We start from the raw sequence: 22,569 nt of genomic DNA, 5'->3' as shown, positions 1-22,569 counted from the left end.
CAGCTGCTCCCCTGTATATTGGGGTGTTTTATTTCACTTAACTCGGATGAATTACGATAGATGATGTGACAAAATATTCGCTCACTTTAGCAGACGTCGGCGATCTTTTTGATTGGTCAGACATGTGAGCCCCGCCTCTATCTGCTCACTCGCATGTTTACTAATGAGCAAACGTTCCAACTCCATCAGCACCAAAGTGTCCATCTGTGAATGAAACAACCAGAAATTATAAAGTGTCTTTACATAACAGACAATACAGAACAGGCTGGTAACTCATAGTAGGTGGTCTTACAGAGGTGTCACATTCCTTTAGATCAAGACATTGCTCTCCTTCCCCTTGGATCTTCTCGGCTATTCTCAGGCAGGACTCAAAACTCTCATTTCCTATGAAGAATAAGTGCAGAAATTACAGACAAAGGGAGGGTGGTAATGGATAATAGATGAAAAGGGTAAAGAAATTGAGGGAGTGTCAGGAACAAGTAGGAAGGGGAGGTATTAGAGATAATGGGGGACAATATTTAGAAATAGTTGGGGGGCATTTGTTAGATACAAAGGAGACAGATTTCAGAGATGGTGGGTGGATCAGGCATTAGAGATATTGGGGGCTAAGTATCAGAGATAGTGGGAAGCGGGCAGGCGCTAGACATAGTGGGGGGTAAGTATCGGAGATAAAGGGGAGGCATTAGAGATGGTGGGGGTAGGTATCAGAGATAGTGGGGAGGGGGGAGGCATTAGACATAGTGTGGGGTAAGTATCGGAGATAGTGGGGAGGGGGAGGCATTAGAGATGGTGGGGTGGGGGGTAGGAATTTTAGATAGAGTCGGGTGCCAGAGATGGTGGGGGGTAGGAATTTTAGATGGACAGAGTTGGGTTTTAAGGGAAATAGAGGCAGCTCAGTATTATAGATGATAGGAGGAGGGGAATATATTAGAAATAGTGTAGAAGGGATGGGGGGGGGGAGTATTAGAGTCTGTAGGGAAACTAAGGAAGTATCTCAGTATCTTTTGTCTGTACCATTAATGTTCCATGGAAGGTCCAGGCAGATTCGGGGGAACACCCCTTCTCCTCTCAAGGTGATGATCTCGGGCTCTAGATGAGCCACCTGCAGCTGGATGACCTTCTGGAAGGATTCCGGCACTCCAGGTAAGTAAGAAATCTTTAGGATCTCCTCACCTCCAGCAGGAATGTTACCCTGAAAGTGAAGATGTACAGTAATATTAATGACAGTAATATGAAATTATTATGAAATATGGGGGGGGGGGTAATATGTAACTCCTAAGTTGCCCGTTCACCTGCTATGTGAAAACAGTAGAGTGTGAGTAGAGACCACACGTTGCACTTCTATAGTGCGCACACTAGGTGGCAGGGTTCCTCCTGTGTTAGGAGCGAATGTCAGAGAAACACAAAACTGATATGTTATATAAGATTACACAGACTAACTTCTTATTTCATGTCTTTGCTGCTCTATTTCCCAAAAAAACACTCTGGGGAGGGCAGAGTGGAAGGAGAGGGCAATTAAACTGAGCAGAGGGAGAAGAGGGCACTCATACTGAACGGAGGGATTAATGGGCACTGACACCTAGCAGAAGAAGAAGGAAAGGGCACTCACACTGAGCAGAGGAAGGAGAGGGCACTCACACTGAGCAGAGGAATGAGAGGGAACTCACACTGAGCAGAGGAAGGAGAGGGCACTCACACTGAGCAGAGGAATGAGAAGGCACTCACAACGACTAAAGGAAGGAGAGGACACTCACACCGGGCAGAGGAAGGAGAGGGCACTCAGAATGTGCAGAGAAAGGTAAGGACACTCACACTGCAGAGAAAGGAGAGGAGACTCACACTATGCAGAGGAAGGAGAGGGCAGTCACATTGGGCAGAGGAAGGAGAGGGCACAGGAATGTGAGGGCACTCACACTGTGCAGAGGAAGAAAAAGGCACTCACACTGAGCAGAGGACGGAGAGGAAACAAACACAAACACAGAGCAGGAATTTAGAGGGTCACTCAAACGGGGCAGGGAGAAGTGGTGGGGGGCACTCACAATGGCAGACAGGGTGGGGAACTCTAGAACTGAGTTGGGTACTCACACTTAGCGGCTCCACAAATGGTTCTCCAGGAAGTGGGTGCAGACTCTCTGGGCTTTGTGTTAGCACAGTGAAAGGGAAAGTAACTCTCCCTGTGTTTCTGAGGACAATCTCAACTTCAACCACTTGGTCAAACATCTGGAAACAGACACCAAGGTTACTGTTGGTGTTGCAGTGAGGGCAGTAATATGTGACATTATTTTTCCTAGTTACCTGCACTCCACAGTCGATTTCCCTGGTACTCAGCGTGTATCTGACCAGTGAGGCCTCACCATCCAGGCTCACCTCATATACTGGACCGCCGTATACTTCACATAGCGCTCGGGTCTGGGCATGGATATCTGAGTGCCCATAAAATGTGAAAATAATGACCTGGCTCTCACCAGGTTGCAGAGTTCCAAACTGTGGCAGAATATCAAAAATCTGAAGGAGGGAATCATTTGAAACAATCACCAAAAAAGGTTCAATGCACATTAGATAACTTTGAGTAGACTCAACCAGAGATGTTAATGTGACCCCCATACAGTGTAATGGTGCTAAACATCACATACAGGGCTCTGTCATATCTCATATCTAAGCACCATTTGATGCACACTGACTGTATCTCACCTCCTCCACTCCGGTCAGGACTCTATCTTTTGTAAATGTCTCCTCATTGGCTTCATCCAGCAAGAATTTCTGTGATCAGAAAAATAATTAGCTTAGGGGTGTTCTGTATGGGTGAATCTCTAAGGGGTGATCATTTTTGGAACCTTGCGATAAATTCTCCCCTGCCCATCCTTTAAACCAGTGGTACACACATGGAATAAGGGCATAGAATATGGCCACATACAGATTTGTCTATATACAGAAAACATAACACATATTGATTTTTAGCATGTGAGAACATTATATATGTGATTGCAATCAGAAGGACTTTAGGTGACTCCTGTAAGACCCTCAGATGTGTCACGCAGGTTTTATTTGATCCATGTACGAATGAAAGTTTGGAGTAAATCAGATCAGATAAAAACAGTGGTTGTTACAGGAACGCCCGCATGCTCCACCTTGTTTTAGAATCCCCTAGTGAAGGTCTAAGAAGCCATCATGTTACCTCTAGGCGGGATCCCAGTGGATCGTCAGGGGAATGATGGCCATTTGCAGTGTTTGTTATTCCAGGAACATGTTGGTCATGTTGAACATTTGGCCTATGAATAAAACACAAGTGTTAGAAGTCATGTAGTGTAATGGGTTCTATGTACAGTAGGTGTGTCAGTGCTGAAGATGAAATTCTTGGTGTACACCCCTGCTCATGTCAGAGCTGTAATATCTGGTGGATAGAAAAGGTTGCTGTTAGTTAGACTTCTCCTCCAGGTCAGGTTCAGTATTTTCCCAGTCTCTGGATGAAATTCAGAACAGTCAGTGCACATACAGCAGACAAATGTGCAGCAACATAAAACAGAGAGACATCCAACTGAAATTTTGGCTGGACCTGTCCTCTTCATCTATATCACATCCAAAAGACACATTAATGGGTACCCAAGACCTTCAATGTGACCTCCCGTCCACTGATTTACCACTCGGGGTCATCCCTGTAAAGGGAGCTAATATCCAGGAATACGGTTCCAGTGGGGGAAAAAGAAACAAAGTAGAACTACTACAATTATTTGAAAAGATGGTAAGTAGTGAATTTATATCCTAATAGGTCTCTCGGTTTATTGTAAAAAAAAACATTTGACTCCAGATAATTTTCTTCATATCAGCATGTTCATCTCACCTGATTTGACTTTCCCAGTTCTCGGTCATGAAGGACCAGCGGTACTGAACTGGTAATGGGCTGCAGTTGGTCACTTCCAGCTCCCGTGTAATCTCCGTGTCATTCAGGATGCAGCCAAAGTGGATCTGATTGGCAGGAAAATAGAGGTTGGGGAAGTGCACCTCAGCCTGCAGGCTTACTGAGTCTGTGTGTGGATGTTCTGCAAATCGTATAGAGAGGACATCCTCCACAACCCGGCTTTGGAGATCCATGATATATGTTGGGTCAAATCTGATGATGAGATCTTTCTCCTCCCCACTCTGCAGGTGTAGAGGAATCTAAAGGGAAAAATAGTTCAGATCCCATTCAGGTAATGATATGAAACCTTAGTGAGTGAATCATGAAAGTGCTCCTGACACATTGGAGAGAAGTGAAATGTGTGTGTCCTGCCCACCTTCAGGCACCACTGTTGCCAACAGGACACACAAACATGGCACCTTTTTTCTATAGAGGTGAGTGAGGTGTAGATGGTAAATCACACAAAGGAGTAACAGATAGTTGGCAAACCCCCTAATCTGCTTGACCATTCCCCTATAATAGCGATGTAGTTGTTGGATGAAGGTCTCACATATTCTTAAGTTGATCTAATACCTGTGTGAACATGTAAAGATCCTTCACTCTACCTGTATATCATAGTGGTGGGTGTCACTGCAGGAGATGGAGAATGGGGGGCTCACAGATACAAATATTGTTAATGGCAGCGAGGAAATGTTTTTCAGTGTCACGGATTCATATTTCTTGATTAGCTCATCTTCTGGTTGCTGGAAGAGACACAGAGAATTGATTGGTAAGAATCTGGAAAGGTCATATGATGATTATGTAGCATAGAGAGCAGATAGAGAAGACACAATGTCACCTTCTCCACATAGAAGTGAAGTTTCTTTGTAGACAGGTCAAGGAGTGGAGCAATGAATTCACATATAACGTCCACGGTCATAATCTTCTGTTTCCCAGACTGTTTGCCGATGATAGCCTGTCCTAGCAGACGTTCTTTCACCATCTGTCACACAAAGACAACAGAGTGACCCCCAAATGCTGATATTTTATTACTAATACAAGATTCTGCTCACATAGGTTACTAATACCTAGGTAATACACTCTAATCAATTGCCATGTATCCTCAATCAATAACCAATATCATTGAATTGTGCTCTGATAAATTACCAATACACAACTATTCTGCTCTAATAGATTACCAATAAACAAGTTAAGTGGCTCTGATAGATCACCAATATCTGAGTATCTTCCTCTGATACCTTCCCAGTACCCACTTATCCTGCACTAAAGAACGAATAATACCAGAGTATGCTGCTCTAATAGATTGCCATATATCCTGCTTGGATCAATAATCAATACCTGGGAATAGTGCCCAAGTATTCTTATCTGATAGATTACCAGGGTATTCTGCTCTAATCAAATTATAATACCAGGGTATCCTGCTCTAATGAAATAATAATACCCCGGTCTCCTGCTCTAATTAGATTATAATACAGGGTATCCTGCTCTGATGAAATAATAATACCCAGCTATCATGCTCTGATGAAAAAATAATACCCAGGTATCCTGCTCTAATGAATTTATAATACAAGGTATCCTGCTCTAATGAAGAATTATTACCAGGGTATCCTGCTCTGATGAAATAATAATACCCAGGTATTCTGCTCTAATGAATTTATAATACCAGGATATCCTGCTCTAATGAAGAATTTATACCAGGGTATCCTGCTCTAATGAAGCAATAATGCCAGGGTATCTTTCTCTTATGAAATTATAATACCAGGGTATCCTGCTGTAATGAAATATTAATACCAGGGTATCCTGCTCTAATTAAGTAATAATACCCCAGTATCCTGCTCTAATGAAGTAATAATACCAGGGTATTCTGCTCTAATGAAGTAATAATAGTAATAATACCAGGGTATTCTGCTCTAATGAAGTAATATTACCAGGGTATTCTGCTCTAAAGAAGTAATAATACCAGGGTATTCTGCTCCAATAAAGTAATAATACCAGGGTATCTTGCTCTGCTACGATAGCCACTAACACAAGTCACAGCTGGAAGTCTTCCCTATATTTGGTGCAGTGATGGAAAGTCTAAAACATATTAAGGCGGCTTTATAACATTCCCCATATGTTGCTGCCTTTGGTTCCACTCCAATCGCTGTGTGAATGTTGACAGATCACCACTCAGAACCAAAGGCCCACCATCTTGTTACATCTCTGTAGGAGAATGCTATAACCCCCAGCCCATTCCTAATTCTCACCTTAGGAATGTCAGACGTCCCCTCCAGCACCACATCCACACTCTGTCCTGGGTGCAGCTCCATTCGTGATGGGTGCAGCCTGAAGATAGGTTCTGGGCACTCACTTTGAAGGTCCGCTGGTTTCAGACTAGGCAGCTGTTGGCGTTTACGGAAGTGAGGGAATCCTTCTGTTGTCCAGTAGATTTGGTGAGTACGCCTGCCGCAGTTGGTCATTGTGAAGTGATAGCGGCATGGACCAGCACTGTAATATACAGAGTACAATAAAGTTATACCAATAATACAACCCATACAAATCACTGCAAGAGGACCCCATACTACACACCCATAATGATCTCTCCTATATTTCATCACGCCAACCAATTAGACTGAAAGCTCCTATGATGGAATAAAGTCTAAAGCTGATTGGCTGTTGTAGAGCATTACAGACAGTTGGTAATAAAGTGTAGGGATTCTCCTCTATGGTGATACATATTGCATATTGGAACGTATCATCGCTTTATGCATTTCCCTCCTTCTGCAGCTCAGCCTCACCTCATACATGGGTGCCTGCCGCAGTTGGTCATTGTGACTATGGTCATACAGTGTGAACATTTCGGTCTCTCTCTGGTACTCTTTTCAGTTTGGTGATTGTGGACATTTACTATAAATGTGTCTGAATACAGTAAACAAGAATCCAGAGGGGTGTATGAGTTGCCCATCACTCAGAAGGGCAGTAAAGCGGGCAGAGGTCACACTATACTTGGGTTACTCTCCCACCGGCTTCTAATGTTTCTGTGGCTTCTCAAATTAAGTTTCTGAGGTTTTATATTCCATGGCCGCCTATTATGCTTGCCAGGGTGGATAACAAAGATGCTGACAGGCACAACAAGCAGCAGACACAAAGAAAGAGGTTACATCTCCTCATTAACTATGTCTGTGCCAGTCGTGCCCAGCAGTCACCCTTTCCACTCAGCCATGGCAGTGATACTCAGGGACTGGGGGGGTTAAGCATTACTGGATCCAGGCATTAGGTTGCCATCCTTATACAGAGCTTTGATGTAATGCACAAAGAGTTTGGTATCAGATGAAACCCCCAAGAAAAGAAGAGTGGGAACCTGATTCTACATCCCCTTACAAAAACAGAGGTGCCAGCCCCCACCCAGCAAAATCAACTGCCCATAAACTTTCCACTGACATTGGATACTGCATGTCTAAATTGTCATCACTGGCACAATGTGCTGGCATCATGTTCATTAGAATGCAAAGTCTGCCACCTGGCACCGGCCACCTACAGTGCCCAGTCTGTGTAATCATAATGTGAACGATTCACTACACATGCAGATTGCAGGGTGTCTAGATACCCATTACCCAGCCAAGAACGCCCTCAATGTCAGCTGGGGAAATGAATGTCTCCTGCTCCACATTGAGCCACAAACATTCACATCAGCTGTGATTTCATGTGGAGAAGAGATACAAGCAGCTTAGAGCTGGTGAGATGTGTGGCACCAGAACAACATGGCCACAAATGCCTTGTATCAGGTGTGTGTGCAGGCAGCTGAAACAAGATAAACGCTGGCACATTGGGGTCACTAACATATGTCAGATATTACCAGTATTACATTTGAAGAAATAATTCCATTCACATCACTATCAGATCTGCAGATAGACCCCTTTCAATATGTGTAAACCTCTTTATATATCTGAGGAGTAGGAGGCATCGCTAAATAACATGTTACTGCTCTCCTATCATCCTCTGAAGCGGGAATAAACCTGTGAAAGGTCAGACTGGTCACCGAGGACTGAGGAGCCTAATGCCCAGTAACAATTCAGTAAATGACTGGTAACCACCATCTAACGCCCTGCATCCTCCAGGAAAGGGAGGACTTGTTAGTGGGCATTAGGCGTCTCAGTCCTCCCTTACCAATCAGTAAATGACTGGTAACCACCATCTAACGCCCTGCATCCTCCAGGAAAGGGAGGACTTGTTAGTGGGCATTAGACGTCTCAGTTCTCGGTGACCAGTCTGACCTCGTGGATGCAGGGTGTTAGATGGTGGTTACTGGTCATATACTGAATTGTTACTGGGCATTAGGCGTCTCAGTCCTCCCTTACCAATCAGTAAATGACAGGTAACCACCATCTAACACCCTGTATACTTGAGGAAAGGTCACTGAGCTGGCTTCTGATGCCAGGCTGCACAATACCATTAAGGCTGGACCATAAGCTCATGCAGGTTTGTACCCTAGCCGAGCCCTACCATGGCCTGTGATGAATATGGACTATGGGTGAATAACTGATTCCTGGACTTTGTTATGAGTATATATAAACCCAATCATCAATCAAAATGTAATTTTGGACCTTGTTGTCAGCCTATCACAGAGGCTTACAATAGTGACTACAATTGGCCATTTAAACACAGGGTTTGTATCCTTGGGCAGTGTATATCAGTGTTGCTTTTACCTATTTCTATAATTAGTTACTTTCCATCTTGTTCCATGGACCCTAACATGTTAAGAACTTCATTTTCCAAGTCACCAGACATACAGAATTCCTTCACACTGCTGTGACACAGAAATCACCAGGTGTGGAATGGTAAAGACTGGGGAGGATGGACAGAGATGATATTCTACCTGAAGTGAGCACCAAGGTTCAGCACTGGAGAAAAGGTCCTGTCAGTGACTATGGTGGTCCCAGTTCCAATGGCGTGCACAGGGATGAGGAAAGTGTTGCTGTTAGTGATCATCAGCTGAACGGTGTCTTTAAAGGCCACAGTGTCATCTAGATGAGCCACGAGAGTCAAATGTATTTCCCCTTGTGCAGGGACCTCACCGCAGCTGGGCTCCACATGCCACAAAGAGTGTTTCCGTATCTGTGGAAGGAGAAATGACATTCAGCTTTTTAATGTACAGTGCTGCGTTATATGTTGGCACTATATAAATCCTGTTTACTAAAAGTAATACCAATAATACAGCTCAAATAATTGGCAAAACATCTACCTGGAGATCATAATGACAGGTACAGGAAACAGGATTAGGACATGGGGGTTCAGGTACAGGAAACAGGATTAGGACATGGGGGTTCAGGTACAGGAAACAGGATTGGGACATGGGGGTTCAGGTACAGGAGGGGTTCAGGTACAGGAAACAGGATTGGGACATGGGGTTCAGGTACAGGAAACAGGGTTGAGGGCCCAGGACAACGGGATCAGAGAAAGGAAATAGAGTTAAAGCACAGGACATGAAGTCCAGGTACAGAGAATAGGTTTTGGCTCGGAACAGGGGGTTCAGGTACAGGAAATAGGGTAAAGCTCGGGACATAGAATTCAGATACATGAAAAAAGGTTTAGGGGTCCAGGACCCAGGGTTCAAGTACATGAAGTAGATTAAAGCACGGGACATGATGTCCAGGTACAGAGAATCTAGCTTAGGCTCAATACAAAGGGTTTTAGTACAAAATATGTGGTTTAGGCACACGATATGAGACAATATGAGATGATATGATACCACATGAGATGATATGAGATGAAAGCAAAGGATATGGGTTTAAATATATAGTAAGTGTCTCCAGCCAGCAGAATTTGAGTGTAAATCTTGCAGTACCTCCAGACAGAGGGATAATCTACTTATTGTAGTAATTATCAGCTAGTCATGGCCATGGGGTGTAATTATTAGTCTCCATGGGAACACAGGCAGGAAAATGAACACAGATATGTTGCCTCCCTGCTAGTGCCATGGAAGTCTCTGATATCTCCAACGTTGTCAGTGTGCAGTATCCTGTATGCCAGGTGCTCCCCCCCTCCTAACCACACATCCCTGCACATCTCATACTCACCATTGTGACCTGGAAGGGGGCCGGAATTAGTGACTGGTTACTCAGGCTGAGGGTCCTGGGGACATCGGTCAGAACTGGGATGTTACCAAAGTCCAGCTCACTGGGTTGAACATAGACCACAGGCCCCTCTCCGATACACAGCAGAAGCACCTCCTGAAAGAAAAATGGACACTACTTTATTATCAGGCACAGAATAGGATTCAGAGTGCCCAAAGGGGGAACCCTGCTGAGAAGTGTGCGGAGTGCTCAAAAGGAGAACCCTGCTGAGAAGTGTGCGGCATGCCCAATCGTGGAACCCTGCTGAGAAGTGTGCGGAGTGCCCAAAAAGAGAACCCTGCTGAGAAGTGTGCGGAGTGCCCAAAAAGAGAACCCTGCTGAGAAGTGCCCCACAGAAGAACTCAGCACAGGAATAGGTTTGTGTATAGGACTTCTTTGGGTTTATTATAAATCTCCTTGTGAATAATTATAAAACCCCATCCTTCTATCACTTGTACATATCATACACTCTGCTGCAATAAATTCTGCTGGGACAGTCATAGATCTGTGATCACCAGACGGCATTGTGGTCCAGAAAGGCTCACACGTCATATTCAGCCATAATAGATGAAAGCAGCCAATTGTAACCTTGCTGCCATGCACTACTGACAGTTCTGCTTTCAGACACTGGTGGAATGGGGAAGGTGATCAGGGTGCAGTAATGATGGAGAAACCACAGATTACCAGAGGAGCCTCGCTAGGACCAAACACTGCAATCTGAGCCTTGGTGTTGATCTGGCCGGTCTGCTGGGCTCTCACTACGATGGGGACGTCCACACTGCTGTGAGGCTGGATGATTCCTCTGGGACTGGGGCTGTAAAAACTGACACCTGAAGAGGAGGCTGAATCCTGTGCAGAATAAAAGAGAACATATGAACACACATTACAAGCATTCTAAAGCAAAACCTTCCTCAAACTAAACGACAACCCACCTGAGGCACAACACCGTAGCACCCTGGGAGATGGCTGGGATTGGTGATGGTTACTGACTTCTCATAGGGGTACTGCAGGAAACAACGCCCAAACTTCATGGCAAGATTATCCACGAACAATGGAGGCACCACACACCTGCACACATTTCACAATGTTACCAATAGTGGCTCCTGCACCATATACAGCAGTGTAATATATGGCCAGTGTAATATACAGCAGTGTAATATAAGCAGTGTAATATATGGGCAGTGTAATATATATCCAGTGTAATATACAGCAGTGTAATATATGGGCAGTGTAATATACAGCAGTGTAATATATGGCAATTTGGGACTTACCTGGCGGTGATTGGCAATGCTAGGACCTCCTCTCCTATACCCTCTACATCCACCACCAGTGCCAGCTCATATTTCTTTACCTGGTTGGAGCAGAATGTGACCTGGCCACAAGAAAGTGGGAAAAATTAATCCATAGAGATTGGAAATCCAGTGTATACAGTGACTGCTTTACCAATACCTTTACACAGATATCACTCCCTTCCCCCTCTCCCTGAAGAACTCCTTTCATTTTACTAAGAAGAGCAGCAACATTAAGACCGCAAAATGGATAGCAACTGAAACCCCTAAAAAGTCTTTACATCAATGTATTGGTCTATATGACGTTTTTTGGGGATGTGTTTTCCTCTCTACGTATGATTTAGTTTGTTATTATTGTTTCTTTGTATATCTTATATATGTGTTTATATATCTTATATGTTTTATTGTGGGATGTGGCCTCATACTCTGACAACATTGGCCACAATATTTGTATTTTTGTATGATGTAGTAATAGTAACACCCATCACTGAGGACACTGAACTCCACCATATGGAGGACATCCACTTATTTATTGTGTACTTACAGGAAGTAGAGCAGTGTTTCCTCTTTTCACATGTTTGCCCACCCTGCCAACATAGCACAGACAGTTCTCCTTGCACACACCAGGTGTCTGCAGATGTTCGTGACAGGGACAGTTGCTAAAGTAAAGCTCAAAGTCCTGACAGTAAGTTTTCCTGAGTGGGAAGTGCTGACAGCACAGGGAGCCCTGTACACAGCTCCATGATTAATTCATTGGCTGGCCAAAGGCCTCCACATTTGCCATGTTTGTCCTCCACATGCAGGGTCACCTGAATCAATAGCGGCCGACATAGCCAGGGGCTGGAAGTGACTGAAATCACATATAATGGCTGTAATGATAGGCATGGAGAAGCGCAGGTAATGCTACGCACATCTGTCTGTGCAGATTATGTGCCGGATGGAAGGACGAAGCCCCGGGAAACACATGCACAGCAGCTGCCAGTTCCAGCACAGGAGACACTCGGCTTGTCTGTCATCCCTCGGTTGCCTCCTCACATCCCCGGGAACAAGGCACATCTTGTAAAGACACTTTGCACACATTTATTATTAAAAAGGCCACACTGGTAAATAAATCATGGACTGATGACACAGCCAGCTTATCAGACAGTTTAGGCTTTACCGGTCAGCAACCCCTTTCCACCAACACAGACATCCTGGGTGCCTAACATATGCTAAAGAGAAAGGGAGGCCAATATTTCATATTAAAGAGTCACTCTGGGCAGAAAGTCACAGCAATTATTAGGCTGCTAACCTCTGCCAAACTTTGTCTAACACTATCTTAATCTTAATTGATAGCTCAGAGATGGTGTCTGAGGAATCCATTTATTACACAGAGGCCTGAGTTCTCTGTGAAGCCATCAGCATCCAACCCATTCACCCTCCTGGGGCTGAAGAAGAAAAGGCAACCTACCTCTATATCTAGAAGGCCCAGTGATCGGATGGTGCCTCTGGAAGGACTGATGGAGAATTCCTGAGGTCTGGGACCTCCTTTGTGTTGGATTTTCCAGGGAATTGTCTTCTCTTCTGCCACAAAGCTGTGACATGTAACACTCGGCTCTCCTCTGCTGTCCCCTGGAACACGGAGACTGAAGGTCATAGGGACCAGAGAAGTGTTATTCAGGGAACAGGTGAGAGTACTTGGAAAGCCTGTGGGACAGTCACAAAATATGGACCCGTTTAGACAAATAATAAATATTATGCAGCCTGGTGATGTCACCCCAAATGCTAGTCAATGGAAACAATCCTTTTTTCATCCAGACTGGATCTTACATGACACATAATACAAAGACACTGAGCAGGTCAACACTCACCTAATGACACATCTCCAAAGTGCAGCCCAGGGACACTGAAGTGGAATGTGGGTCCAATAATGCAGCCCCTATACAACAAATTAATATGTTACCAGCAGCTCTCTAACTTGTCACTGGGGTAAATGTGGGAACCTCCTTATTGGAGTTTATCCAATGGGTCTCCATACCTGATTGTCAATGTGATGTCTTCGGGAGCTCCATCCACACTAAAGTGGAATTCCTCTGTAAACTCCCCCAAGATGCTGCAGCAGAGGGAGATGTGAATTGCCTGGTGTCCATCAGGAAGGATGATTCCCTCACTGGGGGTAAAAGTAAAATAAGAAGCCACAGCTGAGGTGGGAGGTGAGAAGCTGAAGATCCCATCAATGGCTCCATGGTTAGTCAGGACAACCTTGTAAGAACAGACAATATAGGACATATGTCAGCCTATAGGACACAGATATCCATGCTACCAACCAATCAATACATATGTAAGACACAACATGGAGGGAGCCCCAATAACTTTTCTGCTACATCGCTTTTGTTTTAATTTTTAGAAAAAAGCATGAAATAAGCTGCAGGGTCTTCTATCCTTGTCCTCTTCTTTGTTGCCCCTCCTGTCCTGTTGTTGTTTTCATTTGCACCATAGAAGGTGAAATTGATTCACAGCCACTTTCACTTCCCAATGGGCAAACTGATATCCCAGAATTGAATGAGTCGAGTGAATGTTTCCTTCAATTTTACAGCAGTGTATAACATATGGATTAGACCTTTACATCACTGACCTCATAGCTGTGTGAGGAGCCCACAAACACCTTTCCAATGTCCAACTGGTCAAAGCTGAAGGCCAGTTTGGGCCCCAAACCCTCTCCTTGAATACGCAGAGGAAGACGAGCTTCTCGACCTGCCAGAAAACATACAGAACAAGAAGATAAGGCATGGTGACCCCATTCTTACACAGATGATACCATTGTCACAGATGACCCCATAATGACACAGGGGATCCCATGATAACACAGGTGACTCCCATGATGACCCAGGTGAACCCATTATGACACAGGTGATCTAATGATAACACAGGTGACTCCCATGATGACACAGGTGACTCCATATTGACATAAGTGACTCCATTATGACACATGTGAACCCATTATGACACAGGTGACCCCCATTATGACACAGGTAACCCCCATTATGACACAGGTAACCCCCATTATGACACAGGTAACCCCCATTATGACACACGTGACCCCCATTAAGACACAGGTTATCTGATTATGATTCAGGTGACCCCATACACACAAAGTGAGCTAGTTTGCCTTCTCCACCATTACCTGTTATATCGCAGTACACTGTATGCTGATAGATCATGGCCGCCTGAGGCTTAAAGAGAACGGTTACCTGGACTGAAGAATTGGGCCAGACATCGCCCTCCTGTCAGAATGGTTACAGTGAGAACACATTAGGGTATTTTACAATAACAGACACCATAAATGTATATAAAACACACATATACAGGATTTTTCTTGCTGTACAAATGTTTATATAAATACTGTGTGAGTTTTGTATTTGCTGCTACTCCCACGCTGATTCTCCTGCTTATAAAATATCATTGGAGTATCCCATACCCTAGGATATGGGGTCACAGGGGAACCTCCATCATGGCTGCTATACAGCTTTATTACTGGTGACCAGTAAACTCCACAATATTCCTTCATTACTATATGTTGCCGTCTTTTCTGCCCCTCATTATCTTCATTAAGACAAAATCCCACCTCTTGTTATCTCATGCAGTATTCTGGTACCCCGCCACTGCTATAGTCATTCCCAGATAATAAAGAACAAAACAATGAAAAGAATTATGTGAAATATCATTATAATCACCTCCTTGGGAATCTTTTCTGAGAAAGGTGGAGAAGCCGAGGTGTGAGGCCTATTATCTGGCAGACAGTTCCAGAAAAGAGCTGGCACCTGGGATCTGCCCACTGTAGGGTGAATAATAGCGGAGCTGCCTGTCACCTGGGATCTGCCCACTGTAGGGTGAATAATAGCGGAGCTGCCTGTCACCTGGGATCTGCCCACTGTAGGGTGAATATTAGCGGAGCTGCCTGTCACTATCCCACAATGCGCCTCTACCTGCTGGGGGCCATAGGAATCATTCAGGTGCTCAAACCTGCGTTGTGTTCTGGGGACATCCCGCACCAATTTCATCACAGAATTGCTTTAGAATTAGGGAAATTCATGACAATGGTCTCTCAATATGTCAAAAGTGACAGTGGTCACGACAGTTGCACCAACACTTACTCCTGGCCCAAGGGGCACTGGTCAGATGGCCCACAATACCACGCATGCATCCTAGTTTATGAGCAGACAATAGCAGGGAATTATGGGAAATAAAGAGGTAGCTGTGCCCGCTATGGCTTCTGCAGTCATTCTGCAATGCTTGTCACACAGTGTTAGCGCCATGATGTGTATGTTGTCATGTTGTGTGTGATGTAGAGACAAGCAATGTTCAGCTCAGATTATATACCAGTCAGTGATCTGATGAGACGCCGCTATAGACCTCTGTACAGGGTGGAATATAATCACTATGGGGTGTCTGAGCAGCATGGAGGATCTAAGTCACATGACAAGGGAGGAACATTCTGGAAACTTACCACAGGCTCTACACAAAAGACGTTGTCTGAGAACAGCATGGTGTCCGTCTCAGCCATCTTTCTGCGGTTGTAGAAGGTGCGACTGAGAAGGGAGAAGCGCTCACGGAGAGAAGGATCCACAATGCATTCTTCCAGAAAATCATCCGTTTCCTCTTCTTCCTCCAACTTCAGGTCTGAGCAGAATCTGGAGATCAGAGAACAGATCCCACATTAAATTTCTTTTGTAGAATACAGCACCCCACATACTCCCCTACACTGCGCCCAGCACCCCACTCCCCTACACTGCGCTCAGCACCCCACCACACATACTCCCCTACACTGCGCTCAGCACCCCACCACACTACACATACATACACATACACTGGACCTTGGGGGAAGATTTATACTGGAATACTCCCCTACATCGGGCTTTGGCACCCCACCAATAAATTCCTTTAATAATATGAAATCTCTGATACAAACTTATACAGCTAAACTTGATTTACCATAGCCTATGTGAGATGATCTGACCAGGCTGCGGGGATGCTGAGACTTGTAGTGTTGCTGGCTCACACTGCTCCCTCCCACCCACTGCAATGTACACACATGGCAGGCGGCTAAGTGAGGACACTGCGCACACTTTGCTGTTAGTTAAAGTGCTTTCTTCAGCATAGGGGCATTCATCTCTGGCTAATGTCATTAAATATTGAGCAGAGGGGAGACGTCTCTCAGCTGTGTACCTCCGAGGCACACCATGGCCCAGATGTAGGGCGCCTATTAACCCCTCCATGCTGCTTCCATCCCCGGATGAGAGATCTCCATCTGACAGGCAGCATTTTGCAGGAAATGTGGCACGGATGGGTTAGAAATGGCTCATCCAAATGTTAAATATTAGATGGGGAAGAGGAGCAATTAGTGCAGAGTTGCCACTTCATATTACCAAATACAATGAGCGCAGATAAGCTGCAACTCGCTGTGACTCTTATGTTTATGTTCAGAGTTCCTCCATTCTGTGTGATCTAAAGAGACAACGTGTAAATGTGGAGTCACGATGCCTTACTGACCGCTCTCCACACACACAGGAGGACCCCATGTGACTGGGATATATATGAAGGGTCAGCAAGCAAACCCAACCTCACCCAGAATAAATATCACAAGCTGGCTTCCCACCAATCTCCCCACACATTCCCCATAATAGTAAATCAAAAGGAACCGGGAATTTAGGATTTATATTGGCATTGTGGGAGGGGCAGAGACACAAACCAGTGGGGGAAATCTCCCCATTGTGGGAGGGGCAGAGACACAAACTATTGAGGGAAATCTCCCCATTGTGGGAGGGGCAGAGACACAAACTACTGGGGGAAATCTCCGACACAAACCACTGGGGGAAATCTCCCCATTGTGGGAGGGGCAGAGACACAAACCACTGGGGGAAATCTCCCCATTGTGGGAGGGGCAGAGACACAAACCACTGGGGGAAATCTCCTCATTGTGGGAGGGGCAGAGACACAAACCACTGGGGGAAATCTGACCTTTGTCTCTGGGCTTCCTCTTCTTGAGGGGTGGCAAATTTCTTCCACTGGAAATGCGTTATGATGTCACTGCGGTTATGGATGGTAACTGTCTTTTGACTGGTTAAAGATAAGAAGGTCTTCTCCACAGTGAGCGCGTTCTTGTCCAGCCGCACGTTGGTATCAGTTGCTGTGCCATAAAGACCGACACAAATATCTTCCCCTGGGAAGGAGACAAACATTGTGTTTACATGAGTGTATCATGTGTAGATGATATAGACATAGAAATATATGGACGGAATGGAGCTTGTCATTACCCACAATGCTGTTCTGTGACACCCACATAATATCTCTGCACTGCTGGTAGTCACTGGATAACAAGTGGTGCTCAGACAGAGGAGATTATGAGTGGAGATCACATTGATCTCTGGACTATGCTGGCAGGCACAGACTTTATTACTGAGTCTGTGGCTAATAATGAGTGGAGATCACATTGATCTGTTGTGTCAGCAGCCATCAGAGACCTCACACAAGTCTAAATTATGTGGTGCAGCCCAGAATGATGAGTGCCAAGAATGGTGGGACAACATCCAGCAAAACATTCTAAGGGGTCGTCCTCTTCTATTTCTTAGGACTAAAGCAGCATATAAACAGGTAGTGTGTATCGAAACCCCAGAACAACAATGTCACATATTGCTGCAGACAATTCTTTATATGTACTGGCTGCATTTGTTTCCTTTCCACTTTTATTCACACATTTGCTGTCCCAGGGTGACAACACACTGACTTTACTGTGTATATAGTGAAGCAGCTTTGTTGCCCTAGAACAGGATTACAGAACTCTGCACCTCCCTAAAATACGTGGGATTTGTTTAGTAGTCCAGAGATAGCCAGGAACAATAAACTCCCATAAGATTTCAGCACAGGCAGAGAGTTCACTCAGGAGCTCAGACTCTCTTACTGTGACAGATTTATTCTCTGGATTATTGCTGTGACTAAGGAATCTACTTTTTTTGGGTGGAGATGCGAATTCCATCCATATTTACAGTCATGCCCATGCTCTGCCTTTACCGCCTCTATTGAATCTCAGAGGCTCCCTTGTGTTGGTGCTTCTCTCACTCACCTGTATCATAGTGGATCAGCAGATCCTGTCTGTGATCTCCAACCTCCAGAGGCTGGAACTCCACCGTCACTTGCATGCTGTCTCCAATGTCCAGGGTTCCTGACACTGGCTCCACGCTGAATGGCCTACAGCACACAGGGAACAAACGTGTGGGGATTTATACATTAACAACACATGAGGAACAAAAACATTCATTATCCTCAGCAACCAATCAAAAAGTCAGACTTGGATGCCATAGATATTGCCCTGTGAGTTCGGCAGTGATTGGATCTCTGCGTGCTGGGTAAATCAGACACCCCTGTGTGCTGGGTATATGGGACACCCCTGTGTGATGGGTATATGGGACAGCCCTGTGTGATGGGTATATGGGACAGCCCTGTGTGATGGGTATATCAGACACCCCTGTGTGGGGGGTACATCAGACACCTGTGTGCTGGGTATATGGGACAGCCCTGTGTGCTGGGTATATGGGACAGCCCTGTGTGATGGGTATATGGGACACCCCTGTGTGATGGGTATATGGGACACCCCTGTGTGATGGGTATATGGGACACCCCTGTGTGCTGGGTTTATTGGACACCCCCCTGTGTTTGGTATCATGTCACCCCTTTCTGACACCCTGCCCCCTCACCCAGTGTACTTGTTTTAGGAAGGACAATGTCACCCAGGTGTGCATCTTCCCATGAGTCATGTGACTTTAACTGACCTGATGCTGCTTTCACCTCACCTACCTCTGTGTTAGTAATTGGAAGCAAGCTTGACGATTTCCAAGGTTTCGCACTAGCAGAGTTTTCTGAGAGTTGTATTTCACTGGACACATCTGGAAACTTAAGTCATCTGGAAAATCCAAAATGGCACGAGCACCAATGGCTTGAATAGGAACCACAAACTTCTCCCGCTCTGTGATACAGATGACTTGGTGGAAATAATCCTGGAAAGAATTACACAGAAATATCCAGATGAATGACACATGTCACAGCAAGAGTTCTCAGAGTTCTTTTTTATGGTATCATCACTCATGAACATGGTCAATGTTCTCCTATATGGTGTCATCAATCATGGACATGGTCAGTTTTCTGTTATGATGTCAATACTAATGGACAATCCCAGTGAGGGTATAGTGAAGGTGGTGAAACACGGGACTGTGGTTGCTGTCTGTCCCAACAGATGCCTTCTGTCCCGGGTGTGCAGTTGATCTGAGGGTAGGCAGGCCACTGGGGGGAAAGCTGTTTATTGGTGCAGGTGATGCAACAGAATTTCTCAGACTTTCTAAGACATTACGGCACCAGAGGGGAGCATTTCCCCTAGGCTCAGTCATGGCGACTGCATGTCTCATTAAACAAACTTACAGACAAACAAAGTTCCTTAAAGTGAAATCATCCCCAATGATGCCTATGTATGGGACACAGCCATCCCGAAAGAAAGAAATCCCCTGGCCTGTAAGCATCAGAAGGGGGGACACACACCTCTGTATGAAGAAGGTTCTGAGTATAATATGTGGAGATTACTAATGATATGTCTTGAGATGATGTGGAAATATTATCACTGGTATTATGTCATGTAATAATCTATATTGTAATGTATCCAACCCATCTTCCAGTGATGTCATACCATGCCCATCACCCCACCATTTGTTCTACCATTGAGCCCTCCTCTGGTCACCTTGGTCTCTTCAGGGGTGAACTGGATCCGGAATGTGGAGGCCATGCCTGGGGCAACCTTATTACACACATCACTGGGACTGATGATTGAAAAGTAGGGTGAATTCTCCTGGACAACCTTCACCAAGCGTGGTACCTGCAACAAGGAGCGAATCAGAGTGAGAAGATGGCATAGAAGCAGAATACACAATATTTATACACTCCGAGAGTTCTTGTCCTAGGATATTATTCCAGTGCCAAAGATAAGAGACCACCATTAGCACTTCACCTCATTCTGAAAAAATCTAACTCTAGCATTAAAGCTGAAGTATGCATAAAACATACATATGGGGACTACATACTAAAAGTAAACTAGCCTTTAAATGTCACCAGTGAAGCAAATAATGTGTGCCCAAAAGGCAAATATAGAACATCAGTGTACTGACCTTGTCATTGTTCCTTAACACCAGTGGTACCTCATATGTCTCACATGGCACATAGTTCTGGAAGACAATCTCTGATGGGAAGGGCTGGAACAAGGCTTGGTCCATGTCTACAGTGGAGAACTAAAAAACAGAAAGAGGATTCAAAAATTGTACTCTTTTATTTATATATCCTCCAGGGGGAAGTAAAGTATGAGGGATATACAGTGTTGGGATCATCGCATAATAACATACACATTTACTATAAATGTCCTACACTCTAAAAGAGATGGGTTAGATAAAAAGGAAGATTTCTAAAGATTTCAGCTAAATTGGGCCTCCCCAGAAACCTTAGATCCGTGGTCTGTCTGGGAAGAGAGCTAGACCTTAGATCTGATATATCCTAAGACACAGAGGTATACCTGAGATCGGGGGTATCCCCGGACACAGAGCTAGACCTGGGATCTGGGGTATTCCCGTACACAAAGCTAGACCTGAGATCAGGGGAATCCCCAGACATAGAGCTAGACCTGAGATCAGGGATTTCCCCAGACACAGAGCTAGACCTGAGATCAGGGTTTTCCAAAGACACGGAGCTAGACCTGAGATCAGGGGTATCCCCGGACACAGGGCTAGACCTGAGACAAGGCGAATCCCCGGACACAGAGCAAGACCAAAGATCAGCGGTATCCCCGGACATAGAGCTAGACCTGAGATCAGGGATTTCCCCAGACACAGAGCTAGACCGACCTAAGATCAGCGGTATCCCCAGACATAGAGCTAGACCTGAGATCAGGGGTATCCCCGGACACAGAGCTAGACCTGGGATCTGGGGTATCCCCAGACACAGAGCTAGACCTGGGATCTGGGGTATCCCCAGGCATAGCACTGGGTTTGCTCTAAAGACAAGGTCACAGCAATACACCAGTAATAATGGTCTGTACACCTCAGATGATGCTTTGTATTGTTGGAGATGTATTTCCCCACAGTGGTGAGAATTACACTGACCATTATTATAACATTTCTGTGGCATTTGTTTTGCATCAGTGATTTTGATTACATGTTATTAAATTCTATTTGCACAGATGAATATAAAGAACAAATGGTGATTGGCCACGAAGCTCATGGGTGGAGCCCTGGCAGATAACACACCTTCTGATGGGTGGTCTCACTCATATCCAGCAGCTGAATGATTTTTGGTGGATGCATCTCTCGCATGTTGTCCAAACGCTGCCTGGTGTTCAGCGACATTTTCTGCAGGAATGCGGAGGGGGTCAGCTGCCAATGGAGATAAATGTGACACACATTGATTACAACATATAAAGTGTCCTTATGTATACATTGCCCATACTACATCCCATGACAAGACTATAGACCTTCTCTTACTCCAGGTTTCCAGGGGGTTTAGGAAAACCAGGCTGGTGTCAGTTGAAGAGGAATTCCATGACAAATTGGCTTGTGTTTAATTTATGTAATGCAAATGGACTTTTTCTTATCAGTGCCTAGAAGCAGAGTGCCAGGGCAAACCCTGTCATGACTCCAATTCTCTGAGGAGCGGGCACTTTATATAAACATCTGTCCCACTTCATTTGTTTGTGCCCAGATAATCCCTGGTTTCAGTCACCAACATCTGTCCGCCTAAATCTCCCCACTGCAGATAAAACGCCGACCCAATTTATGCCGCAGTTATTACCGTCATAGCGGCCTCTTCATGTCTGCTTAGCTTTGGGTTGCGCGGTGCCAGGACTTTACTGCCAAATCCACTGGGCACGTCCTGCAGGGAGCTCAGGGTCCCCTGGAGCTTGCTGCTTGGCATGGCTGGCAGCTGGTACATTCAGTTCATCTGTAAGATACAAACACAATTAAAGCATTCACCAGGGAGTGAGGTGATGGCGCTACAATCAGTATACAAACAATCCCCGTTCCCAGCAAACAACGCTCCTCCAATGTATCTCCCCTGTAACTCCAACACAGACGTGGAAATGTACATATATGTGTCACCCCATCTTCGAATACATCATATGACAGATATATAAATGTATATTATTAGTGTGTGACTGTGGGGGGACATTAGAGTGTCAGCTCCTCTGTACAGAGACTGATGGGACTGGCTCAGTGTTCTCTGTACAGCA

At 45.1% G+C, this 22,569-nt stretch overlaps 1 protein-coding gene across 1 annotated transcript; it reads right to left on the bottom strand.

The window, feature by feature from the left end:
• Positions 1–1,285: 1,285 nt before the first annotated feature.
• LOC140337602 (hydrocephalus-inducing protein homolog) lies at positions 1,286–22,307 on the bottom strand. Its single transcript, XM_072421333.1, has 27 exons — positions 22,131–22,307; positions 21,590–21,715; positions 20,462–20,581; positions 20,038–20,172; positions 19,107–19,306; positions 18,376–18,500; positions 17,274–17,475; positions 15,763–15,946; positions 14,440–14,539; positions 13,891–14,009; positions 13,294–13,517; positions 13,127–13,194; positions 12,727–12,962; positions 11,259–11,359; positions 10,920–11,055; positions 10,672–10,836; positions 9,952–10,104; positions 8,751–8,989; positions 6,142–6,382; positions 4,734–4,877; positions 4,501–4,638; positions 3,839–4,155; positions 3,176–3,269; positions 2,692–2,760; positions 2,296–2,505; positions 2,086–2,220; positions 1,286–1,374 (listed from the first exon to the last, which is right to left on the bottom strand). Exons 1-27 carry the CDS (start codon positions 22,269–22,271, stop codon positions 1,342–1,344), a joined length of 4,155 nt encoding a protein of 1,384 aa, XP_072277434.1. The 5' UTR covers positions 22,272–22,307; the 3' UTR covers positions 1,286–1,341.
• Positions 22,308–22,569: the final 262 nt, after the last annotated feature.

This window comes from Pyxicephalus adspersus, chromosome 9 (assembly GCF_032062135.1).
Source record: "Pyxicephalus adspersus chromosome 9, UCB_Pads_2.0, whole genome shotgun sequence".
NCBI lineage: Eukaryota > Metazoa > Chordata > Amphibia > Anura > Pyxicephalidae > Pyxicephalus > Pyxicephalus adspersus.
This window is presented reverse-complemented; position numbering and strand designations above follow the sequence as displayed.

Excerpts from the sequence above, each read along its gene's own strand:
- LOC140337602 (XM_072421333.1), bottom strand. The coding sequence starts at position 22,271 with ATGTACCAGCTGCCAGCCATGCCAAGCAGCAAGCTCCAGGGGACCCTG. Across the intron at positions 18,501-19,106 it reads TTCCAATTACTAACACAGAG|GCCATTCAGCGTGGAGCCAG; the intron begins GTAGGTGAGGTG and ends TGTGTGCTGTAG. Across the intron at positions 2,761-3,175 it reads CACTGGGATCCCGCCTAGAG|AAATTCTTGCTGGATGAAGC; the intron begins GTAACATGATGG and ends TTCTGATCACAG.